The sequence below is a fragment of the Balaenoptera musculus genome, chromosome 11 (genome assembly GCF_009873245.2).
Source record: "Balaenoptera musculus isolate JJ_BM4_2016_0621 chromosome 11, mBalMus1.pri.v3, whole genome shotgun sequence".
In the NCBI taxonomy this organism is placed as follows: domain Eukaryota; kingdom Metazoa; phylum Chordata; class Mammalia; order Artiodactyla; family Balaenopteridae; genus Balaenoptera; species Balaenoptera musculus.
Genome location: NC_045795.1, coordinates 72126603 through 72152086, shown reverse-complemented (window position 1 = coordinate 72152086; position 25484 = coordinate 72126603). Strand labels below are relative to the sequence as shown.

Below are 25484 nucleotides of genomic sequence, written 5' to 3'. Positions count from 1 at the left end.
ATTCTGTCACAGTTCTGGGGCCAGAAGTCTGAAATCAAGGTGTTGGCAAGAATGTGCTTCCTCTGGTAGCACTAAGGGAGACTCTTTCCTTATCTCTTCCAGCTTCTTTTGGCTCCAGCCCTTTTTTGACTTGTGCCTGCGTAACTCTAGTCTTTTTCTTCATGTTCACATGGCCTTCTACTCTGTGTGTCTCTCCACTATGTGACTTTTATAAGGATTTATGACTTTGAATTTAGGGCCCACCAGATAATCCAGAATGATCTCCTCATCTTAAGACTTTAACTTAATTACATTTTCAAAGACCCTTTTTCCAAATAAGATCACCTTTGTGGCTTCCTGGGATTAGGATGTAGATATATCTTTTTGGGGACCACCACATATAGAGAAGGGAAAAGAGTATTCAGTAGATTTTCATCCTAAAATACTATTTTGGAGATAGGAAAAATATCCTGCATAAAATAAAAGAAGACAACTTCACTTTATGAAGATTCTGTACGTCTCATAGAAAAAATATACAAATAATCATTTTTCAGTTTTTAAAATTTTAAAGCTAATACTATACATTGTAAAAAATACAAAATAAACTTCATCTTTCTGATAATGAGTGATAGATTTTCTTTTCATAATTCATTCCCATATTTTCCATAGCCAGTTAGTCCCCAGCATCTATTGATTTTTCCCTCATTGCTAACTTTCGTATCTGTCTTCTCCTCTCCATCACAGTTCCTATGACCAGCCCCCTTCATCCTGTCATAATAGCTTCAGTTCTGACCTTCATCATTTCCTACCTGAATCAATACAATAGAACTACTCTGGTCCAGTCTACATCCTGCTACCAGAATGAGGATTCCAAAACACAAATTCATTCCATTTACTCCCCTACTTAAAACCCTCCATTGGAACCCTCTTCGTCTTAGCATGACATCCTTAACATAGCTTATAAAGCCTTTCAGGATCTGACCCCTGTCTGCTTCTCAGGTTTCATTTCTTGCCATTCCTCTTTCACACCCTCTTTTCACATCCTACAGAATCCCTTTAATACTCTGTGTCCACTCACATCTCCCTGTCTGTATATATGTTGTTTCCCCTGCCTTGAACATTATTCCCTTCTGCACCTGGTTAACTCACACTTTCCTTCCAAATTCATCTCAGCTATTCCTTCATCTGGGAAATCTTCCTTGATTATTCCTCTCCTATTTCCCTCCTTGTCTTCCTACCTGGGTCTGGGCTAATTGTTTATCCCAAGTATTCTAGTAGCCTCCCACTACCTTGGGACTTCCTCTGTCATGTCATTATTATACCATATTATTTTAGTCTATTTAATTTCAACATCGCTTCTTTTCAGAGATCATGGGTTTTATTTTCATATCTCCTAGCTTGGTATATAGGTATACTGTGTTTTTGATAAATGTTTGTTGAATAAACAGATGAATAAATGGGTGTTATAAACTTCATTTCTACTATCTCTAGAGCATTGTTTATTCTCTTACTAGTTTTCATTTCTCAAAGAATTCAGAATAAGAATATGTTTTGCACAACTGTGTAATGTAATATGCTAGACTAAAATATTTGAGAGATTTTTATCATGCCTACACTTTAAATTCCTTAAGTTTAAATTTTATAAAGACCTTAGGAAAACTACATTTTTAAAATGAAATGTTTATTTTCTTTTATTATATAAATAAGATGAAAGTAAAGTATCTTATTCTTTTCACTTTGAAGGAACTGATTCCTACAAGCGATAGCAATGTAGTTGTATCTCTCACACGCCTCTTTGAAGTACTACTCTGTAACGTGGTAGAAAACGATCCTACCAGCAAGCACATTCGTGTTTGGATTATGGTTGGTTTTATACTTATTGTGTTTTTTAATTATGGAATAAAATATGCCTCTGGCAAATGATACTTGTGTTGAGAAAGACATTACAAGACCTAGAGCTGTTTTTTTGGTGAGCACCAAAAGAATACCTGAAGACATTAAAGTTGCCCTGACCTGGTATTCTGATTTAAAAAATGATTTAGAGAAAGTAAAATATGTCAGAATGAATCAAGACACCCTATTACTTATGAAAGATCATAATTTGATAAACACTTAATAAGGTGACAGTATTAAACCAATATGGACTTCAGGTGAATTGATCTTGTCTAAATGTTAAGCTAGAGTGTAGGCTACAACAAACTGGCTACGAAAGACTAGGAGCAGGCATCCAACCAGCTGGTTGGAGCATTGCAGGCAGAATTCATAGAGGATATATGTAGGAAGGAGTCAGTGGTCCAGATTAGTTAATGTCTAGAGATCAGAGAATGCCAGAGAATAAGGCTCTCAGGGAGCCAAAGGAAAGAGGTGTTCTGTACTCTTCCCTGGTCTATGCTACTTTCCTATCCACCACCTTATTCTCAAATGCCTCGATCTCCTCTTTCAATCTATCTTCTATTCTACTCTGTGATAATAGCAGTTCCCTCCCATGGTTTTCCCTTCACTTTGTTGCCACAGAAAATTTTCTCTTAAAATATTTTGGATAGATTTTTCTAACTAGATAAGGCATGTACCTAGAGCAAAATTCAAAAGACAAAAGTAAGTTTTCCACCCATACCAATCCCCCAGCCACTCTCAAGGCAACCACTATTACCAGTGCCTCATGTAGCCTGCTAGAGATATTTGATGCATATCCTCTTCTATATGTATACATATTTTATACATGTTAGCATACTATACATACTGATTTGCATCTTTTCTCACAATATATTTTGGAGATCTTTCCGTATCAGTATTGGGTTACCTATTTTTTTTTTTTTTTAAATAGCTACACGTATTCCAGTGTATGTAGCATATTCCAATTAAGCTGACTTCTATTGAAGAACATTTGGGTTGCTTCAGATATTTTGCTACCACAAACAGTGTTGCAGTAAATATTCTTGTACATATATTGTTTTGTCCAGTGGGAATATATTTGAAGATAAACTCCTAAAAGAGAAATTCCTAGGTCATTTGGCATGAGAATTTTAATTTAGATACATAGTGCCAGAGGAATGATTTGTTACGTGACTTAGATGTGCTCCATTCTACTTTATTTGTAAATCTGACCTTTTCCAAGTAGATTAATCAGAACTTAATATACTATATTTTAGTTAATCTGTTAAAATTTTCTTTTAAATAGTTTAAATTAATTTTTCTTTTTAACCAACAGGCTTGCTTTATATTTTCTTTGATTTGGTCCATTGGAGGAAGTTGTGATACAGATGGTCGCATTGTTTTTGACATTTACATACGATTAGTCATACTGGGAAAAGATGAAAGCAACCCAATACCTGACTCTGTGGGTAAATGGGAATGCCACTTTGATGAAAAAGGCCTAGTCTATGACTACATGTATGAGGTATGATATAAAATGCTTGTTATGATAAACTGTAAAACACAAAGTCTTAGATCAGCAGTCAAAACTGGGTTCCCATCCTAGAGTTACTTTGACTCCTGTGGTTAGCATTTTAGTCCCTTCTCTTTAGTTTTTCCTCCTATAACTTGTGGACAGTGTAGATAAACTTACTTTGAGAATATTTTATAATTTCAGATTTAAATTAAATCTATTTTCTCCAATTTAAAAAAGAATTCACTAGAAGACTCTTTTAAACAGTAAGCATTTGCATAATTATTTGATTCATGTAAATTTTACTTCACAGAGCCATAAGATCTGGATAGAGACTTATTACAATTTTACCTAAACCTAGAAACACAACTGACTAGCACAGCCAGGACTTGAACCCAGCTCTCCTGATTGCCAGTGCAGAAATCTTTCCCTAAAACCGTGTTAACACAGAATTTTAAGAATATGACCAGAAAGAGAGTTTCATCCTCATTAGTCACAGTGGGAAGTCAATAGAATAATCTCTAAAACTAAAAAATCAAGAAATGATAACACAAGCATATTCTTTAAGAATTGAAGGTAAATATCAAAATATCCAGCTTAAAGAGGCAAAGGTAGTTGCTGTTAGAGAGGAGAAAATAAGAGTGGGAAACTGCTGTTTTTCCTTAACCTTGTAAATTTTTGACTCTAAAATAGTGCATAAATAACTTTGATAAAAATAAAAGCTAAAACCTAAGAAATTAAGAATATGAATTACTGAAGAAACACTCACCCAAACTTGCAAAATTACTGTCACCCAGACACAAACCATATACATATACAACTTGCCAGAAAATATTTAAAGATTCTTAGATGCCAGCCATAGCACTGGAGTCCAAGAGACCTTCTTCTTTGCCAGGTGCTAACTCTTTTGTTGATTGATGGTGAGAGGCCTTAGGATCTCCAGGGAAGGGCAGGACAACTTGGAGAGGAAGATATCTGTGTGGGGGAGGGTGGATTCCCTAATCAGGATCACTTAGGGTGTCAAGACAGCAGCTATTTAGCCCCTGGTTCAGAAGAACTTCAATAATGTAACAATCAGTCCAGCCATTCCAATATGTCCTGGCTGAATATCAGCCTGGATCAATATGCCAAAGAGAATAATTTTAGAGAAACAAATATGAGTTTATTTGATATTTTGTTTCTAGTTAGATTATTGCCCATTTACTTTAAAATATGAAAACATTAAGCCAAAGTCCTGTCAATTGTAACTTCAGCCACATAAGAGTGGCTCTCAGATAAATTCTTGATATATGCACAAGGACATCTTGAAGGCAGTCTGGAAAGATTAGAGTGTTAAGAAGACAGGGACTTCCCTGGTGGCGCAGTGGTTAAGAATGCACCTGCCAATGTAGGGGACACGGGTTAGATCCCTGGTCTGGGAAGATCCCACATGCCGCGGAGCAACTAAGCCCATGTGCCACAACTACTGAGCCTGCACTCTAGAGCCCGCAAGCCACAACTACTGAGCCCACGAGCCACAACTACTGAGCCCATGCACCGCAAATACTGAAGCCCGCGTGCCTAGAGCCCATGCTCCGCAACAAGAGAAGCCACCGTATTTCACAATATAAAGGAGGAAAAGGCTGTAAAGTTTTTAAAAGCGAATATGATAACTGTGCTAAAAAGAGCCTTTTAGATAGCAAGTGCATGGTTATAATACTTTAAAATTTATGTTCTCTTATAGTTGAAAAACCGAGGTCGCTGGATCCACTGGAATGAATTAATTAAAAGTACTAATTTAGGAGATAAATGTGTCAAGATTCAAGATATCATAGTCCCTACAATGGATACAATTAGATATACATTTCTAATGGATCTGAGTATTACCTATGCAAAGTAAGAAACTCTATTATAAACATGCATTTTAAATATTATAGTACCTTTCTAATAGGATCATAGGATTTTTTAAAATAAATTTATTTATTTTTATTTATTTTTGGCTGTGTAGGGTCTTTGTTGCTGCACGCGGGCTTTCTCTAGTTGCGGCGAGTGGGGGCTACTCTTTGTTGTGGTGTGCGGGCTTCTCATTGCAGTGGCTTCTCTTGTTGCGGAGCACGGGCTCTAGGCGCCCGGGCTTCAGTAGTTGTGGCACGCGGGCTCAGTCGTTGTGGCTTGCGGAGTCTAGAGAGCAGGCTCAGTAGTTGTGGCGCACGGGCTTAGTTGCTCCGCGGCAAGTGGGATCTTCCCGGACCAGGGCTCGAACCCGTGTCCCCTGAATTGGCAGGCGGATTCTTTTTTTTTTTTTTTAATAAATTTATTTATTTATTTATTTTTGGCTGTGCTGGGTCTTCATTTCTGTGCGAGGGCTTTCTCTAGTTGCGGTGAGTGGGGGCCACTCTTCATCACGGTGCGTGGGCCTCTCAGTATCGCACCCTCTCTTGTTGCGGAGCACAGGCTCCAAATGCGCAGGCTCAGTAGTTGTGGCTCACGGGCCCAGTTGCTCTGCAGCATGTGGGATCCTCCCAGACCAGGGCTCGAACCCATGTCCCCTGCATTGGCAGGCAGATTCTCAACCACTGCGCCACCAGGGAAGCCCGGCAGGCGGATTCTTAATCACTGTGCCACCAGGGAAGCCCAGGATCATAGGATTTTTGAAGTGAACTTTGAGGTCATCCATTTTCAGATAACTAGGACCCTGAGGGACTAATTGACATTTCCATAGTGACATCTGTTACTATTGGTAAACCTGAAATCCAGGTTTCCTATTGCCCACTTCAAAGTCTTTACCATCATACTTTGTTGCCTCATAAGCCATCTTTTATTTCTTTTATTTGTAATAGCAGATTAAAAGTCAGTTACAGTGTTACTGTTAAAAAGGTATGCATTCTACTCACAGGTTAATTGTACTCCTGAGGGATCAGACTAACCATGACCCACATTTTCCCATTTGGCATTTTTGAGATATGTCCTATGCTAGTTTTTCATAACTTAAGATGAACATAAAAGACTCAGACTTAAATAAGAAGAGCACATCAAAACAGATGAAAAGCCTAGCACATACCATAGACATAGCCATACCAATTTTCTTAATAACACTTTTATAGTTATTTTTCTTTGAAACACTAACCATAATTTATCATTAATATTATTTAAACTGGGGCTTCCCTGGTGGCACAGTGGTTAAGAATCCACCTGCCAATGCAGGGGACATGGGTTCAAGCCCTGGTCTGGGAAGATCCCACATGCCACGGAGCAACTAAGCCCATGTGCCCCAATTACTGAGCCTGCACTCTAGAGCCCATCAGCCACAACTACTGAGCCTGTGGGCCACAACTACTGAAGCCCACACACCTAGAGCCCATGCTCCACAGCAGGAAAAGCCACGGCAATGAGAAGCCCACACACCACAACGAAGAGTAACCCCCACTCACCGTACCTAGAGAAAGCCTGCACGCAGCAATGAAGACCCAACGCAGCCAAAAGTAAAAAAATAAATAAATAAAATTATTAAAAAATATTATTAAACTGGACAAGCTTACATAATATGCATGAATGTCATGGTTTATTTGTTTTTGATGAAGAACCTGTTTCTGAGTGAATTTTGTGACAGTTTTATCCTGTTAAATTAAAAAAAAAGAAAAATAGCTTATGAGGGAACATTGTTTTATCCCTATTTTGTACCCATAGTTGCATTTTTGCATTTAGAGGCTAATATTAAAAACTTCATTAAGTAAGGAAGGTACTTGTCAATTCTGGGGAATTTCTGGTACAGGAATTCTCTTGTTCCATGAACCATTTGTCAGAATAATGCTTTTAAATGAATAAGTACAAACATAGGATTATAAAGCAAACCACATATTAAAATATATTTATTAAAATATTGAACAAATTTGAGCTATAGTAGTAATAATGTACTTTTTATTAACACATTAAATAATAAGATCTAGCAGTGAGTCTGATGATGATCATAATTTTGAAGAAGCAATGGGCATAAGTGATATTTTCGAGATATCTCTAACAATTGTAATATTTAGTATAATATCTGTGATTTCTATTGATGACAAATATTATCAATATTATTATTGATAATAAAGTACACAGGTACTATATTATAAATTGCTCCATTTTAGTTAAGGGTAGTGAAAGTAAAGGTATAAACTCTGTGTCATCTAAGTTCACAAACTCTCAATACTGTCTAAGAATTTCTTCAGTTTGATCCATGGACCTCAAGTTAAGAACAGTGTTTATTTAGTAAAATTATTTTAATAAATAGTTTTCCATAACGTGTTACTCAGACTGGAAAGCGTAGATGAATTCTCAGGCATCACTGTAGTTCTAAATGATCTTTTTTTGTTTATAGTATTAATTTTATGTTTCTACTTTAATGATAATTTTAAAAATTAATATTATCATAATTTGGGTCATATAGATGACTCTTTATACCTGATTACTGCTGCTCAGTTTTAGTGCCAGCCTTTGTGTTTGTCTTTATGTAGCATGTGGTGCCAAGTTGTCAAATAAAGTGACAGTATTTAATTTTTAATTCAGTATGTCTCAAACTGGGATTCTCCAGGGTTCTGTGAATATAAACTCTTAGGATTTTTTTTTTCCCTTTAAAATTAGTTCAGACCACTCAAAAATGAGAAACTCTGCTTTTGAAGCCCTTGGCATAGGGAATTCCTTAGAGTTTGCTTTTAGACAGGTATTTTCAGTTAGTAACATTGACTTGATTCAAAAATGCTATTAATGGGCATATATAACCGTTACCATTAGAATTCATTGTTATTTAGTTTCTCACAAAAGCTTTATGCTATTGAGATAACTGCGAAACACTTTCAACCTCTCTTACTGTCATCATCCTATTAGTCTCTTCCACATGGCACCCTCTTGCCTGTACCTCTAACTAAAAAGTACAAATACATCACTTTTCTGAGGAGACAAACTTTGGCTTTTTTTTTTTTTTCTGAAAAGTTAAGCATGTTACTACTTGTTTTATGAGTGTTTTTGCATATAGCAATGTTACATTTGTTCAAATAATAGTTTGTTACTATTTAAGTTTCAGTAAGTAAGCAAAACTGAGTGCCAATTGTTACTTTCACCAGTCTTTTATGAAATTACAATGATAAATTGAAATGTGAGTTTTTGGATGAAGATGATTTGATTACTATTTAGATTTTCAACTAAATCCAGCCTCCTCTAATTGAAATGTATTCTGACTTTTTCTCTTTTGAATGATATGTTCACTGTTTCATTAAGGCCGCTACTTCTTGTGGGTCCAACGGGTACAGGAAAATCAGTGTATGTGAAGGATAAGCTGATGAATCACTTGGAAAAGGACCTGTACTTTCCTTTTTATGTTAATTTCTCCGCACGGACCAGTGCCAATCAGGTTCAGGTTAGTTAAAAGCCAGAGACATGGGTCTATAATTATTAATTTTTTTGCCTTTTCGGTTAGCATTTAAAACTGTATTTTAAATGAGCAGCTGTGTAAATCCTCTATGAATTTAAATAAAACTTCAAAACTTCTTTTTGGCATTACAAGTAAGTTTTAAAAATCAGGTTTTAAGGACAAAAGTTCAAGAGAACATTTTTGCATTAATACTGAATTGTTGAGCTTTGTCATCTTTTTTTTCAAGCCCAAGAAGCAACAATTGATTTCTTAACTGGAGAAGTAAAGGAGAAGGGAGGGAGGGTGGAAGAGAGAGAGGGAAAGAGAGAGAAAAGGAGACAAGGGGGGGGGGGAGAGAGAGAGAGGAAGAGAGAGAGAGAGAGAGAGGAAGAGAGAGAGAGGGAGAGAGAGAGAGAGAGAGAGAGAACTTGTTCTTTCGAGACTCTCCTAGATGATCCCCTAGGGATATTTGCTGCCTACTGAAGTTCTGTCATTGAAAGATCTTTCAAACCATACACTGTTTATTGTATGGCCTTCTGTGACAGGAAACTGTGCATCCCACCCTTTACCCCCAGAGGTGCCAAGATGAAAGTACTGCATGAGATCTTTTCTAATCACCATTTTTATCATCCATTCCTAAATTTATATCTGTCTATTCTCTCCTGATCTATGGTGCTCATTTTTGTTGTTTTAAGCCAGTAGAGTTCCCTAATTTCAAAATACTACAAATTTAGATTAGTGCTTTTAGATATTAAGTTAAAGTTAATAGATATGTTGGGGTATCCAATATAGAAAATATTTTGTGTGTGTGTGTGCATATGTGTGTATACAATATAAATATATAAATAGGTGTAACAATTGGTTACATATAAACATGTAACAATTCTGAGCACATAGAAGGATTTCAATATATGCTCTTTGAATGATGTTGAATATGAAGTTTGGTATAACCCTAAAATGAATAAATATAAATGAATAAACACGCACATAGTGTTGCTTGGCATTATTCCCTTACATAATTAGACTGTTAAATTTCTTTTTTTTTTTCTGGTGTTAAGTATGGCTTTAAATATACTACTATTTATTTTTTATATTTTAGAACATTATTATGGCTAGGCTGGATAAAAGACGCAAAGGAGTTTTTGGACCACCTATGGGAAAGAAGTGCATAATTTTTATAGATGACATGAATATGCCTGCATTGGAGAAATATGGAGCTCAACCTCCTATTGAATTATTACGACAGTTTTTTGACTGTGGGAATTGGTAACTATTTAATTAAAGTCTTAAGTAGCCATGCTGAAGTTATTTCTTGTTCTCTTTTTCTATTTTAATTTCTCACATCAAAATAATACATTTTCTCAAATTACTTATGGAAGAAAATGGTTGCTCAGATTTTCCTATAAAGAAAATTTTGGAAGACTTTCCTATACCTTTTTATACCATGGAAGAATAATCCAGTATTGGAGATATATTTATTCAATAATGTATTAATTTTTGTCCTTTTTATCTACTACTTTCAATTATTAAATATAATTTACAAATTACATCTTTTACCATCACCCAGCGCTGAGAATTTGTGGGTAGTCTCCAACCTAATTAACCGTAACCAGCACCCTACGTTTCTACCATTTTAAAATTCTTTATATTATCTATAACTATTTGGGAGTACTGTATCCTTGGGATGGCTTGGTTTTGACAGCAATTTCGTAGATAACTCTTCCATTCCTCCCACCCTATTTTATGATGACATGGTTAGTTTCCAACAAATAAGACATTGTATCTTTTAGTTCGGATTAATAATTCTTCATTTCCTCCTGTTAAAATACTTTCCTAATCCCTAATATGCCATGATTTTTATCTCAAGGTAAGGGTAACCTAATTGTGAAGCTAAGTCATATTTTGGGATTATATTTTTGTTGTTGTTATTGCATGCCCTTGGAATCCTGCCTCCAGGAGATAACCACTGTTAATAGTGTATTCCCTATTCTTGCAAGGTTTTTTTCTGTATAAATATATTTTTATTAAAAAAAGACCCATATTACATATAATGTTTTTGCAACTTATTTGCACTTAAATATTTATCGATATTATTTGTCTGTCTCATTCACCTATCTATATTATTTGTCATTCTCATTCATTTTGTTGCCTTTTAATACTGTTTAGTTTTGTGGATCTTGCTATAATTTACTTAACCATTTCCTTATTGACAGTTACTAGAGTTGTTGCCAAAAATCAAGTCATATTTTCATACTTTCTATGGTACTTTTAGACTAAGAACTGGCTGTATAGATTTCTCCCATAACCACCCCCCTTTTTTGCAAGAACTTAATATTAAAGGACTTTATGACCTGTTGGAAATAAGCAGCTTTTCACTCTGAGTGGTTCCAGCTAAACCGAGTCATTTGTATACCGCTTTCTGATTAAAACTTCTTTGAAGCTTTGTTATTCCCTGATGGGTCTCTTTTTATATAACAAAATTGTGTATAGGTTCTATTTATACATCCTTTTGTGCTCTGAAGATAAGATTTGAGATGAGAAAAAGAAATCAGGACTTAGCTGTAAGTAGAATAAGTATATAGTTTATTGTTCAAACCAGGACATTTCTGAGAGAAAAAGGGGAGTGTTAATAGTTACTACAGGACAGGCACAAACAACAATTGTCCTAGGCAAAGTGAGACATACTGTCATTTATCTGTAACCATCCACAAAAAAGATTGATCTCTCATCCATGCTTCTGGATTTGGAGTGTGAAGAGGCAAAGCAGAGAGTCAAATTGGAAAGAACTGGAAAAAAGAAAGACAAGAGCAAGAGGAAGGGACCTTCTAGATACCCAGAATCTGGGCAACAGAATCAGTGTCACTGAAAGGAGAAATAGAGTGCTGCTTTAAAACAAGTTTTCTCTGCAGATTGGTGGTTGCCTGAGGCGAGGGATAGGGGGAGCAAAATAGGTGAAGAGGGTCAAAAGGTACAAATTACCAGTTATAAAATGAGCAAGTCAGGGGGCTGTAATGTACATCATGGTGACTATAGTTAATAATACTGTATCGCATATTTGAAAGTAGCTAGGAGGGTGAATCTTGAAAGTTATCACAAGAAAAAAAATTCTGTAACTATGTATGGTGACAAATGTTAACTGACTTATTGTGGTGATCATTTTACAATTTGGACAAATATCAAATCATTACGGTGTACACGGACACTAATGTTATGTCAGTTATACCTCAATTTAAAAAAAAAGAAATAAAAATTATAGGAATCCTTAAAAAAAAACTTCTCTCTTACTCCAAGCATTATCTAATCTTCTTCCATTTAAAGAAGCTAAAATCTGATTAATTTTCTAAGGAGATCTACTTTTGAATCCATCTTGTTGGCTTTATAACTGATTGTTTTGGAATTTTTATGTGCTTTCAAGGTATGACCTTAAGGACACAAGTAAAATCACATTGGTTGACATCGAACTGATTGCTGCCATGGGCCCTCCAGGTGGTGGAAGAAATCCAGTCACTCCCCGTTTTATTAGACATTTCAACATCTGCACTATTAATACTTTTAGTGATGAAACCATGGTCCGAATCTTCTCATCAATTGTAGCATTCTACCTTAGGACTCGTGAATTTCCTCCTGAGTACTTTTTAGTTGGGAACCAAATTGTCAATGGGACTATGGAGGTGAGCAAAGAATGCAATAGAGTGTTTTAATACTACATATATCCTTATTTGATCCTTCCTTTTTGTTTTTTTTTAACTTCTTTTTTCCCTTAGCCACTTTAGTCTTCAGCGTCAGAGAAGCTGTTAGGAAGGCTTGAGAACAGGAAGATCATAGGCTTTGAAATTGGGGAATCTAACTGGGTTTGAGTCTTGACTGCTATTTCCTAGCTATCTGACCTTGAGCAAGTAACTTGACCTTCCAGAAACTTACTTTCTTAATCACTAAAATGGGAGATAATACCTATTTCACAAGGTTATTATAAGGAAATCATCCAGAACCAGTATCTGCCACATTGTGGGTGTTTCCCTAATTGTTGGGTTCCTACTCTAGTATTTACTAATTTTCCCTTCTCTCTCTTCCCTCCCATTCTTCATGTTGTATCAAAAAAAAAAAAAAAGAAAGAAACTTAAGAAGCTTATGAATACATTATATTTGCCAGACCACATAACTTAGGAGTAGCAGTGAAAAAAAAAAAAAGAGAATACAAGGGTGGGACTAGAAAACAAGACTGCCCATATGGCCAAAGAGCAGCCCTTAACTTATTCAGGGTGTGTTACCTGCTTCGGGTCAGAGGCCAGAGCCAGCCTCGTCGCTGATGGTAAAAGGGAAAAAAATGTATTTAAGGTAATTTAGTGATAATCTCATTGAACTAAGCTTTCTGGAGCCTCGATACAGTGGGGTTCACTTTGGCATCACTGCAACCAGAAGCAAAAAGCTCCCTAGAATCATTCCATCAGTTTCCAAGAGCATTGTATCTTTCTAAAGCTCTTCTGCCCCTGTTCTGGTGGAAAATTGGGTTGTTAAAATAGAGAAACTATGAGCAAAGAGATAGTACATTATAATTTCTGTACTTATACAGAAAAATTCTTCTATTTATAAAATATGGTAGTTATATTTCAGGCATCTCCTGGAAAGAGAGGGGAGTTGGTTAGGCAAAAGAGGATACAGAAAGGATCCTCTTTTTTTTCTGTCTTTGATGTATTGTAGACCTACCATGTGTGGAGATTAGGGGAGATGAATTAGAGAACATATATAAATAAAAAATAATTTCATTTGGATTTTTTTTCAGGCTATATTATAAAAGATTTAATTTACTTTTCTTAAAGAGGATGTTAAACTTCATTTGGTGAATTCAGCATGTAGTAAAAATATACTTCATTTTGATATTATAGCCAATTAAGATAGGAGGAGGAGAGGGGAGAGAGAAAACGAGAGAGAAGGGAAGGGAGAGAACACGCTGATTTGTTTTGAAGTCAGTGGTGGTCAAAGAAAATTGTTTCATCATCCTCTTCATTTCGAACGCTTCAGAATGAGTTATCTGATTTCACTTTCTACTAAAGTTTTTGTTAACTGTTTAATCCCAGGTCATTCGCCTTTAAATGGAACAACCATAATTACTGGGAAATAAAAGCTTTGTCACTTCTTGAGCTTGGATGGAATCAGATAATATTAAGTTCCCTCAACTTTGTAATGCCTGGTTGAATGCTATAAACCAAAAGAAATAGATATATGCTATATTAGACTCAGTACTATACAATTTTCCAAGTCAATATGATCTGATAGGATAAATAAAATATTTTATATAATATACTATCTTTTACAGTATATTACATTGTTGTTGGCTTTGTATTATTGACTTTGCTGATTATAAGCATTTTATTTTTGCTTTGTTGCTTTTTTCATATTCAGATATATAAACAATCCATGGAAAATCTTTTGCCCACTCCCACAAAATCTCATTACACTTTCAACTTACGGGATTTTTCACGTGTCATCCGAGGCTGCTTGCTCATTGAAAGAGGTGCCGTGCAGAGCAAGCACACTATGATCCGTCTGTTTGTGCATGAGGTTCTCCGAGTGTTTTATGATCGCCTCATTAATGATAATGACCGATTCTGGCTGTTCACTTTAACCAAAAATGTTATAAGAGACCATTTTAAAGAATCATTTGATAGTATCTTTTCACATTTGAGGAAAGGGAATGCACCAGTGAGTATATTTAGTGATTAAAAATATATTAAGTTAAAACAATCCAATAGCATGAATTATTACAATCAACTTATCTTTGAAAGAATACTATTACTTTTTTTTTTAAACATCTTTATTGGAGTATAATTGCTTTACAGTGGTGTGTTAGTTTCTGCTTTATAACAAACTATTATTTCTTAATGATCATATTCTTTTAACTGTGCTCATAGATAGGTATTTATTTTGAGATCTGCTTTCAGAGAAATTATGTGTATAGCATAGAAGTTATATGATAGAGATTGAATGATATAATAGATATAAGGTGCTTAACGTGGTAACCATCCCTTAGTAATGACTTACAAAATGGGATGCTCAGAATGACTTTTCCTGCCCCTGGGGGCAAAAAACTTATATGATAGAAAAAACTGGGGTTTTTTTAACTTCCTAAGGATATAATATAATTTCAGGTGTTAATTTTACAAGTATATTATTTACTATCCTAATATTTAAAAGAATTATCTAATTGATAATCATCCCATAACATAGATAAAACAAAATTTTGTGTAACGTTTTCTTAAATTTATTTTAGAAAAAAATTTTAAATTTTCTTAAATTTATTTCAGAAAAATTTTTGTTCTAAAATTATTTTAGAAAAAATTTTAAGTTTTAATATAATTTGTTGATTTCCATTTTATAGGTAACTGAAGAGGACTTAAGAAATCTCATGTTTGGTGACTATATGAATCCTGACCTTGAAGGAGATGACAAAGTTTATATTGAAATTCCAAATATTCATGATTTTAGTGACATCGTGGAACAATGCTTAGATGAGTATAATCAAACTCACAAAACAAGAATGAATCTTGTCATTTTTAGGTACCTATATTTGGTATTGATGGTTAAAATTACTGTTTATAAAATTTTATTGTGAAATATTTAAAATGTACAAAAAGATATAAAAATATGATGAACAATCTTGTACCCATCACCCAGCTTGAGACATAAAATACTAAACACAGTGTTGTAAATCAAATATACTTTGATTAAAAAAAAAAGGGCATAAAATACTAGCAATTTATTTGAAGTCCCTTGTGTAGCCAGCCCTCCCTCACTGCATCCCTATTGTACCTTACAGGGGTAAAAAGAAACTCATTTGTTTCTTTGGCCTTTTACTACACGTGTGTGTTCCTAAACATATATGCAATCTTATTTTGCATGTCTCATACTGTGCACATTCCTCTGCAAGTTGGTTTATTCTAGATTGTTTGTGAAATTCACAAAAGATGAATTTTTACTACTGTATTGCACTGCATTGTATAATTTTAACAGAACGTAGTCATTCTTCTGAGATAGACTTCTAGGTAATTTCTAGTTTATGTAATTAAAAAAAAGATTTGAACATTCATGTCTCCTTAGTTACATGTGTAAGAACTTCTCTAGGCTGTATTCTTAGAAATGGAATTATTGTGTCATGGTATGTAAGCATCTTCTACTTTACTAAGTTTTGCCAAAGTATCTTCAAAAATAATTATTGTTTTTAAGAGCTTCCATTGTTTCTCACCCTTCACAACACTTAGGATTGCCAGACTTGGTAAGTTTTGTCAGTCAAAGGAGAGTGGAATGGTATCTGACTGTGACTTTAGTTTGTTTTTTTTTTTTTTTTTGACATCTTTATTGGAGTATAACTGCTTTACAATGGTGTGTTAGTTTCTGCTTTATAACAAAGTGGATTAGTTTATATCCCCGTATCTCTTCCCTCTTGCGTCTCCCTCCCTCCCACCCTCCCTATCCCACCCCTCTAGGTGATCACAAAGCACCGAGCTGATCTCCCTGTGCTATGCAGCTGCTTCCCACTGGCTATCTATTTTACATTTGGCAGTGTATATATGTCCATGCCACTCTCTCACTTTGTCCCATCTTACCCTTCCCCCTCCCCGTATCCTCAAGTCCATTCTCTAGTAGGTCTGCGTCTTTATTCCCATCTTGCCCCTAGGTTCTTCATGACCATTTTTTTTGTTTGTTTTTTAGATTCCATGTATATGTGTTAGCATACGGTATTTGTTTTTCTCTTTCTGACTTACTTCACTCTGTATGACAGACTCTAGGTCCATCCACCTCACTACAAATAACTCAATTTCGTTTCTTTTTATGGCTGAGTAATATTCCATTGTATATATGTGCCACATCTTCTTTATCCATTCATCTGTCAATGGACACTTTGGTTGCTTCTATATCCTGGCTATTGTAAATAGAGCTGCAATGAACGTTGTGGTACATGACTCTTCTTGAATTATGGTTTTCTCAGGGTATATGCCCAGTAGTGGGATTGCTGGGTCATACGGTAGTTCTATTTTTAGTTTTTTAAGGAACCTCCATACTGTTCTCCATAGTGGCTGTATCAATTTACATTCCCACCAACAGTGCAAGAGGGTTCCTTTTTCTCCACACCCTTTCCAGCATTTATTGTTTGTAGATTTTTTGATGATGGCCATTCTGACCGGTGTGAGATGATACCTCCTTGTAGTTTTGATTTGCATTTCTATAATGATTAGTGATGTTGAGCATTCTTTCATGTGTTTGTTGGCAATCTGTATATCTTCTTTGGAGAAATGTCTATTTAGTTCTTCTGCCCATTTTTGGATTGGGTTGTTTGTTTTTTTTATATTGAGCTGCATGAGCTGCTTGTAAATTTTGGAGATTAATCCTTTGTCAGTTGCTTCATTTGCAAATATTTTCTCCCATTCTGAGGGTTGTCTTTTTGTCTTGTTTATGGTTTCCTTTGCTGTGCAAAAGCTTTTAAGTTTCATTAGGTCCCATTTGTTTATTTTTGTTTTTATTTCCACTTCTCTAGGAGATGGGTCAAAAGGATCTTTCTGTGATTTATGTCATAGAGTGTTCTGCCTATGTTTTCCTCTAAGAGTTTGACAGTGTCTGGCCTTACATTTAGGTCTTTAATCCATTTTGAGTTTATTTTTGTGTATGGTGTTAGGGAGTGTTCTTATTTCATTCTTTTACATGTACCTGTCCAGTTTTCCCAGCACCATTTATTGAAGAGGCTGTCTTTTCTCCACTGTATATTCTTGCCTCCTTTATCAAAAAAGTGACCATACATGCGTGGGTTTATCTCTGGGCTTTCTATCCTGTTCCATTGATCTATACTTCTGTTTTTGTGCCAGTACCATACTGTCTTGATTACTGTAGCTTTGTAGTATAGTCTGAAGTCCAGGAGCCTGATTCCTCCAGCTCCGTTTTTCTTTCTCAAGATTGCTTTGGCTATTCGGGGTCTTTTGTGTTTTCATACAAATTGTGAAATTTTTTGTTCTAGTTCTGTGAAAAATGCCAGTGGTAGTTTGATAGGGATTGCACTGAATCTGTAGATTGCTTTGTGTAGTATAGTCATTTTCGCAGTGTTGATTCTTCCAATCCAAGAACATGGTATATCTCTCCATCTATTTGTATCATCTTTAATTTCTTTCATCAGTATCTTATAATTTTCTGCATACAGGTCTTTTTTCTCCTTAGGTAGGTTTATTCCTAGGTATTTTATTCTTTTTGTTGCAATGGTAAATGGGAGTGTTTTCTTAATTTCTCTTTCAGATTTTTCATCATTAGTGTATAGGAATGCAAGAGATTTCTGTGCATTAATTTTGTATCCTGCTACTTTACCAAATTCATTCATTAGCTCTAGTAGTTTTCTGATAGCACCTTTAGGATTCTCTATGTATAGTATCATGTCATCTGCAAACAGTGACAGCTTTACTTCTTCTTTTCCGATTTGGATTCCTTTTATATCTTTTTTTCTCTGATTTCTGTGGCTAAAACTTCCAAAACTATGTTGAGTAAGAGTTGTGAGAGTGGGCAACCTTGTCTTGTTCCTGATCTTAGTGGAAATGGTTTCAGTTTTTCACCATTGAGAACAATGTTGGCTGTGGGTTTGTCATATATGGCCTTTATTATGTTGAGGTAAGTTCCCTCTATGCCTACTTTGTGACTTTAGTTTTAATTCCCCTAATTACTAGTAAGGCTACGTTTCCTGAATTTACTGTTTTGTATATAACTGATTTTCTATTTCTCTCATAGAAATCCTAGTATTAAAAGATTGAGTTAATTTGAGATTTTTTTGTTTTGTTTTGTTTTGTTATTGGCCGAGCTGTGTGGCTTGTGGGATCTTATTTCCCCAACCAGGGATCGAACCTGGGCCCTTGGCAGTGAAAGCCCAGAGTCCTAACCACTGGACCACCAGGGAATTCCCAAAGAAATGTTTTTAATAAAAGCAATAATATACTCCCAGTATAAATGACTACAATTTCATTTTATTTTTATAATTTGTATAGTACATTTCCTGAATTTGTACCTCAAGTAGTTTTCCTTTACATCAAATGATCCAATTGCAACTGCATTTGAAAAATCATGCTCTTTGATGATTACCTCTTTAAAATTGGGATAGTAATATATGGGGCAGCAAGGTCCATTCTTCTAGGAAAGCAAAATGATAGTTATGTGTTAATATACATTTATATTCATACTTTCAAGTATAATAATATCGATATTTCATAGGTATGTATTGGAACATTTATCACGAATATGTCGAATTCTAAAGCAGTCTGGTGGAAATGCTTTGCTTGTTGGACTTGGAGGAAGTGGTCGTCAATCTTTAACTCGTCTGGCTACATCCATGGCAAAAATGCAAATTTTCCAACCAGAAATTTCTAAGAGCTATGGTATGAATGAATGGAGAGAGGACCTGAAGGTAAAACTGTGAGCAAATCTAGTGTCTAAAATAATATCAATGCATTATTTTTTTAACATCTTTATTGGAGTATAATTGCTTTACAGTGGTGTATTAGTTTCCTTTGTATAACAAAGTGAATCAGCTATACATATACATATATCCCCATATCCCCTCCTTCTTTAGCCTCCCTCCCACCCTCCCTATCCCACCCCTCTAGGTGGACACAAAGCTCCGAGCTGATCTCCCTGTGTTATGTGGCTGCTTCCCACTAGCTATCTATTTTACATTTGGTAATGTATATATGTCCATGCCACTCTCTCACTTCGTCCCAGCTTATCCTTCCCCCGCCCTGTGTCCTCAAGTCCATTCTCTACGTCTGCGTCTTTATTCCTGTCCTGCCCCTAGGTTCTTCAGAACCATTTTTTTTTTAGATTCTACATATATGTGTTACAATGCATTATTTTATCTGTAAAGAGAGAGCCAACCTGTATAGCTGTGTGCTAAATACACTGGTGATGATGATAATAATATTATCCCTAGAGCAGTTACTGTGTGTGCTGAGCACTGTTTTAAGTGCTTTATATACATGCTGTCATTCTATAGGTATGACAGTTCAATGCAGCAGGTATGGTTGTCTCTGTGTTTTACTGATGAGGAAACTGAAGTTGAGAGAAGGTATGCACAGCAGAGCAGGATTTATGACTTAAGTCTTATCCACTGCTGTTACCATAGCTGCTGCTGATTTTACCTTATTCTAGTTCAGAGAGGCCTTATTTCAGGTAAATGTATGTTTTCCAGTAGACTTAAATATGAACCTCAATGATGATGATGATGTCATTAATGTTGTCAAATCTTAATAGTTTCTTTGGAGCTGTGTTTCTGTTCCAGTAACAAATAGAATAGTGGAGTGCATACTTGGGGCTTCATCTTCATGTGCCTAGGGCTCTGCAGGCCCCAGAAGAGAGATGACCTAAAGTGGAAAAAAATAAGAGAGACATTACTGGACTTTTTAAACTTTCTTTGACCCTGACATACTAAAATTCTACATCCTAAAAGTTAGTGTAGAGAACTGGTCTTTATATCTTTGATCTTAGATGGACAGAGATTCTTTCTGTCTTGAAATCCATCTCAGTCCCTGAAGTAAGACTCTGAATCAATGACTATGTCTAAGGGGTTGGCAAACTGGCCAGTTGGAGTCTCCCACCAAAAGGGTGGGAGAAATGGAGGCCCAGATTGACAGCCCCGCCAAAATGGAAGAGGTACTACTCTAAATTTGAGATGTTATCAAAAGAAAGGAAAGCAAAACCAACAGATTTCCACCAGATTCTGGTTATAAGTACATTTTTATTTTAAGGTTCTATTAAGGAAAGTGGGCATGAGGGGCCAGAAGACAGTCTTTCTGATCACGGACACTCAGATTAAAGAGGAAGCTTTTCTAGAGGATATCGACAGTGTGCTCAATACTGGAGAAGTACCTAATATTTTTGCAGCAGATGAAAAACAAGAAGTGATGGAGGTAAATGCTTTTTAGGGAGTGCTGCTCCCAACATGTCTTGAAGCTTTTCTGCTCTTCATGATAAATATATCTTGTGCAGAGGATTTTGGTAATTGAAAACTTAATGTATATTATTTTGATACTTTTTTGGTGAATTTTAGATAGCTTCGATAGTTATGAGACAGAATTTTAATTATTTTAATTCATTTTTTCCATAATGATGACAGTGTGTTTCATCCATTTGATCTTATTTAACATGTTTTATGAGTGATTAGAGATTTAAAATCATATCTTAGGGTTACAGTGATATGAGAAAATATAGCTTTAAAACACTACTTGATTAGCTTTTATGGTTTACCACTGGTTAGTAAAATTTTCAAATTTTAACAAAACTACTTGTATTAATTCTGATATATCTGAGAGTCATGCTTTGTGATTTAATTGACAAAAAAATACATTTTTGAAGCACCCACTACTTCAGATGTCCTGACCTTTGACCCCCATTTCTAAGATCTTCCCATACAAGATTTCAGCTAGTAATTTCCCCTTTCATGTACCATAACTACTTTTACCCACAGATTTTATCACTCACACCAGGATGCTTCATTCCAGCCTCTAGTGATAACATCTGGAGTAAAATGGTTTCACCCTGGTTGTTCAAACACTCTGCTTTTCTTGTCTATGGAATGAAACTGTTATATACACAAAATAGTTCCTCCTACACAGAGTTGTTGTGAGTTCTGAGGATCAAGTGAAATAACGCACTTATAGAATGTAAGGCACTTATGGAATGTCAGGCACTTAGAAAGCCCTCAGTAAATCTGATACATTACCAGTTCATGGCCTGGCGTGGGGAAGGAGAAAGGAAAAAAAATCCCAAGTAGCATCCAGGTTGTGGCTAAGGCTGCTGAAGAATCGTAATTCTCCTAATTTATAGGATAAATTCATCCCTCAAACTCCTACCCAAGGAATAGGGCACCTTGGGGAGTGGGATTTTCTAAGCTTTGCAAGGCTTTTCTGCTCACTGTAGCTATTGTTTATCTTTTCTTCTCATCATTTTGCTACAAAGCTTTTCCATTGCTTCACTATTTTATGGTATGACCCAACAGTAGCCTTAAGAACTTCTTTCCTTCATATTCCAACCTAGGAACACCGTACCAGTTTTTCCACAAGGAAATAGTCATGGTCAGAACTCAGGGGTACCAAAATGCATTCCTGTTTTTGCTTGCTTTATACTAATTTTTAAAAATATAAAAGGTAATGTAAAAGAAGTTATATTAATTTCTTTACATACCCTGCATCCCACTTTGAAGACCACTTTGCTTATTTCATCCATCTGGCAAACATTTTACTCTAAACCTCACTTCCTATAACTGACCTCTGTAGCTTGGCCCTGGCACTGCCTAGAGGGCACCTCTTATAGACTCAGCACATCTCTCTGGCATCAACATCAGCATTCTAGACTCAGAACCTCTGAGTTCTAGAAACCTCTATTTCCTGACTACCGTTTCCACTGTTCCATTTGCACTCCTTGCAGAATTAAATTATTGCAATATTTTTCTCAGTGTAGCAGTGACTTATTTACCACATTTAGTGATATTTTCTCAGTTCCCTTTTAAAATTCTGATTCATCTTTGAAATAATTCATCATTCCTTCTTTTAAACTCTGCTTTCTCTTGACTGCTATGAAATTTCACTCAGTTTGTTTCCTATCTCCCTAATTATTCCTTCAGTAACTAGTCTTTTACTTGCTCCCCAGAATCAGTTGTGCTCCCAAAGTGTGTGTGTGTGTGTGTGTGTGTGTGTGTGTGTGTGTGTGTATTACTCCCTACTTCTACTCTAGAAGCATTAACCAATATTTCTGTGTAAATAACCCCTATATTTATATCACCATCCTGGCCCTTTCGTGAACTCTTGTTCTACAGTTACAACCATGTATTACCTTTCTCTATCTGAATGTCCCCCTGTTAACTCAGAGTTAATGCAGGTAGACCACCTGAACATAATTTCATAGATTGACACTGATCATAATAGTCGTAATTTGAGAATTACTGTCAGAATGAATATACAGAGTTGACTTACCGTTTCCCATAGATATAGCTATCATATATCTATAATAGAGAATTCTTTTAGAAATAAATTCATTGTTATAACATTGGAAATTGTATGATCATTGTGACCACTCCCTAAATTTGCTATTGAAAAAATTTTAAATCTATTTATAAGATAATTCATTGACTATGAAACCTTTTCTGCTTTGAACAAAGAGAAAGGTAGGATATAAAAAGCTGAAAGGTACTTACCTATGTGGAAAGAACTATTTTAAGTATTCACATGTAATGGCTTTTTGATTCCTCAACAATCCTTTGATGTAGGTACTCTTTTCCCCATTTTACAGATGAGGAAACTAAGGTACAGAGAGGTTAAGTAACTTGCCTTCAGGTCACATAGGTAATCAGCTGCAAGCGGGGATTTGAATTCAAGAAGTCTGGTTCTAGAGTCATTATGCCTAACTACATGTAAGATGCCTTTCTCATATAGAGATATACAAGGGAAGAAAATTAAAAGTGACCTATAATCTCATTACCAAACAACTCTATTAACGTTTCAAAAAATACAAATATTGTAAGAATAAAATTAGATAATTCAAACAACATAAGAACGTCCAAAATGGAAAAAAAATGATATAAACCAAGAAGAATGTCCAAGATAAAATATGAAGACCTCTCTCTCACTCTCCCTTAAGTCCCTCTCACCCAAAGTAACCACTATTAATTGTTCTTTGTGATTGCTTCCATAAAAAAGTGTGTACGTGCTCACACATATGCACCTATATATTTTTTAATTTAACGAAAAGGATCGTATTATACATACTGTTGCACAGTTTGTTCTTGCATTTATTTTATCTTGCTGATCTTGCCATAGCACATGTTGATGCATCTCATTATTTTTAACAGTTGTATAAAATTACAATATATGGATGTTTAATAATGTTTTTATTTTTATTTTTTATTATTTTTTAAATATTTATTTATTTATTTGGCTGCACCGGGTCTTAGTTGCGGCACGCAGGATCTTAGTTGTGGCATGCAGGCTCTAGTTCCCTGACCAGGGATCGAACCCGGGCCCCCTGCATTGGGAGCGCGGAGTCTTAACCACTGGACCACCAGGGAAGTCCCTATAATGTTTTTAACTGGACACTTTAGTTGTTTATATTTTTTCCTCCTAAAAACAATGTTGAATTATAGTCCCACACATATATCTTGGTGAACTTTTGTATTTTTATAAGTTAAATTTTTGGCAGATATTTGTTTTTAAATTATAGAATTACAGAATTGAAAGTAGTCTTCTAAGTGCAAGCTATAACAAAACCATTATTTTGATATAAAAACAAAAATTTAAAGATATTTATAAGGGGAGTAATAAAAATTCTTAATATTCCAATATCTACTAATCTTATTATCAGCATACCTGTTTTTATTTATGAGGTTTTTTCTGGTATTCCCTAGGGTGTTCGTCCTGTGGCTCAGGCTGGCAATAAACACGATGAATTCAGCCCCTTAGCCCTGTTTGCTTTCTTTGTGAATCGCTGCAAAGATAATCTTCATGTTGTAGTGGCCTTTAGTCCCATTGGAGATGCCTTTCGAAATTGCTTGAGGCAGTTCCCATCCCTCATCAATTGCTGTACCATTGACTGGTTTCAGGTTTGTAATTTGGGGGGGAAGGACAACTAAATCTTTTGGAATTTTGCTGAAATCTTACTCAACCTCTATTAGATTACATTCATCAAGTGTTTCTTGATCACTTACTCTAATGGCAGCACCAGGGACTGGTAAGACTACATGATCCCTAAAAGGAGCTCACACTCTAGACTGGAAGACAAAAAAGGCAGTCAGCAAGTGAGCAGTCAACAATTATATAAAAGAGCCATAGTCTTGGTGTGGGAAAGGTGTACTTATTAAGACAGTGACTCTCTGAAATATGAAAATGAATTCGTTACATAGAGGAGGGGGTGTATAAGGAACCAGCAGAATGTGTTTTATATATACATATATATATACACACACACGTATATGTGTAAAGATATATATAGAGAGAGATCTTTATCTCTCTGTACATACATTTACTATAAGGAATTGGCTCACATGATTATAGAGGCTGACATGTTCCAAGATTTGCAGCTGGCAAGCTGGAGACCCACAAGAGCTGACGGTGTAGTTCCAGTCTGAAGGCCAGCAAGCTTGAGACCTAGGAAGAAATGATATTTCCATCTGAGTCCAAAGGCAGGAAAAAACTGATGTTCCTGCTTGAAGGCCATCAGGCAGGAGGAAGTCCCCCTTATCTGAGGGAGGGTCAGCCTTTTTGTTCTATTCAGGCCTTCAACTGATTGGATGAGGCTCACTCACATTAGGGAGAGCAGCCTGCTTTACTCAGTCTGTTCATTTAAATATTGAACCCATCCAAAAATGCACCTCACAGAAACACCCAGAATAATGTTTGACCAAATATATGGGCACCCTTTGGCCCGTAGCAAGTTGACACATAAAATTAACTATCACAAGAGGTTAGTACGTGCAAAGGTGGAACAGTGGGTAGAGCATGGCTCATTTGGGCAAATAGTTTGGTATGGCTGACTGGCAATGAGGGCAGCAGAAGTTAAGTTGGAGCTTTAAGTGGGTGCCAGGCTATAAAGGAATTTGTAAATGTGCCTAGGAATTTGGTTTTATCCCAAAGACATTGTGGGGGCATTAACATATATTTAGCTAATCTATATTTTAGGAATAACCCAAAACACTTGGAGGCTATATGGTGGATGATTTGGAGTGGGGCAAAACAAGAAACAGGA

The 25484-nt window shown here is 35.7% G+C and overlaps 1 protein-coding gene across 1 annotated transcript in view; it reads left to right on the top strand.

Moving 5' to 3' along the window:
• Window positions 1–25484, top strand: part of DNAH12 (dynein axonemal heavy chain 12) — a 235027-nt gene that overhangs the window by 140885 nt on the left and 68658 nt on the right. The window contains exons 36-46 of the mRNA XM_036869723.1: window positions 1723–1842; window positions 3188–3376; window positions 5088–5239; window positions 8600–8738; window positions 9832–9998; window positions 12148–12403; window positions 14133–14432; window positions 15109–15287; window positions 18969–19161; window positions 20498–20659; window positions 24148–24342. Of these exons, the coding sequence (XP_036725618.1) occupies window positions 1723–1842; window positions 3188–3376; window positions 5088–5239; window positions 8600–8738; window positions 9832–9998; window positions 12148–12403; window positions 14133–14432; window positions 15109–15287; window positions 18969–19161; window positions 20498–20659; window positions 24148–24342 (2052 nt within the window). The remainder of the gene's footprint in view (window positions 1–1722; window positions 1843–3187; window positions 3377–5087; window positions 5240–8599; window positions 8739–9831; window positions 9999–12147; window positions 12404–14132; window positions 14433–15108; window positions 15288–18968; window positions 19162–20497; window positions 20660–24147; window positions 24343–25484) is intronic.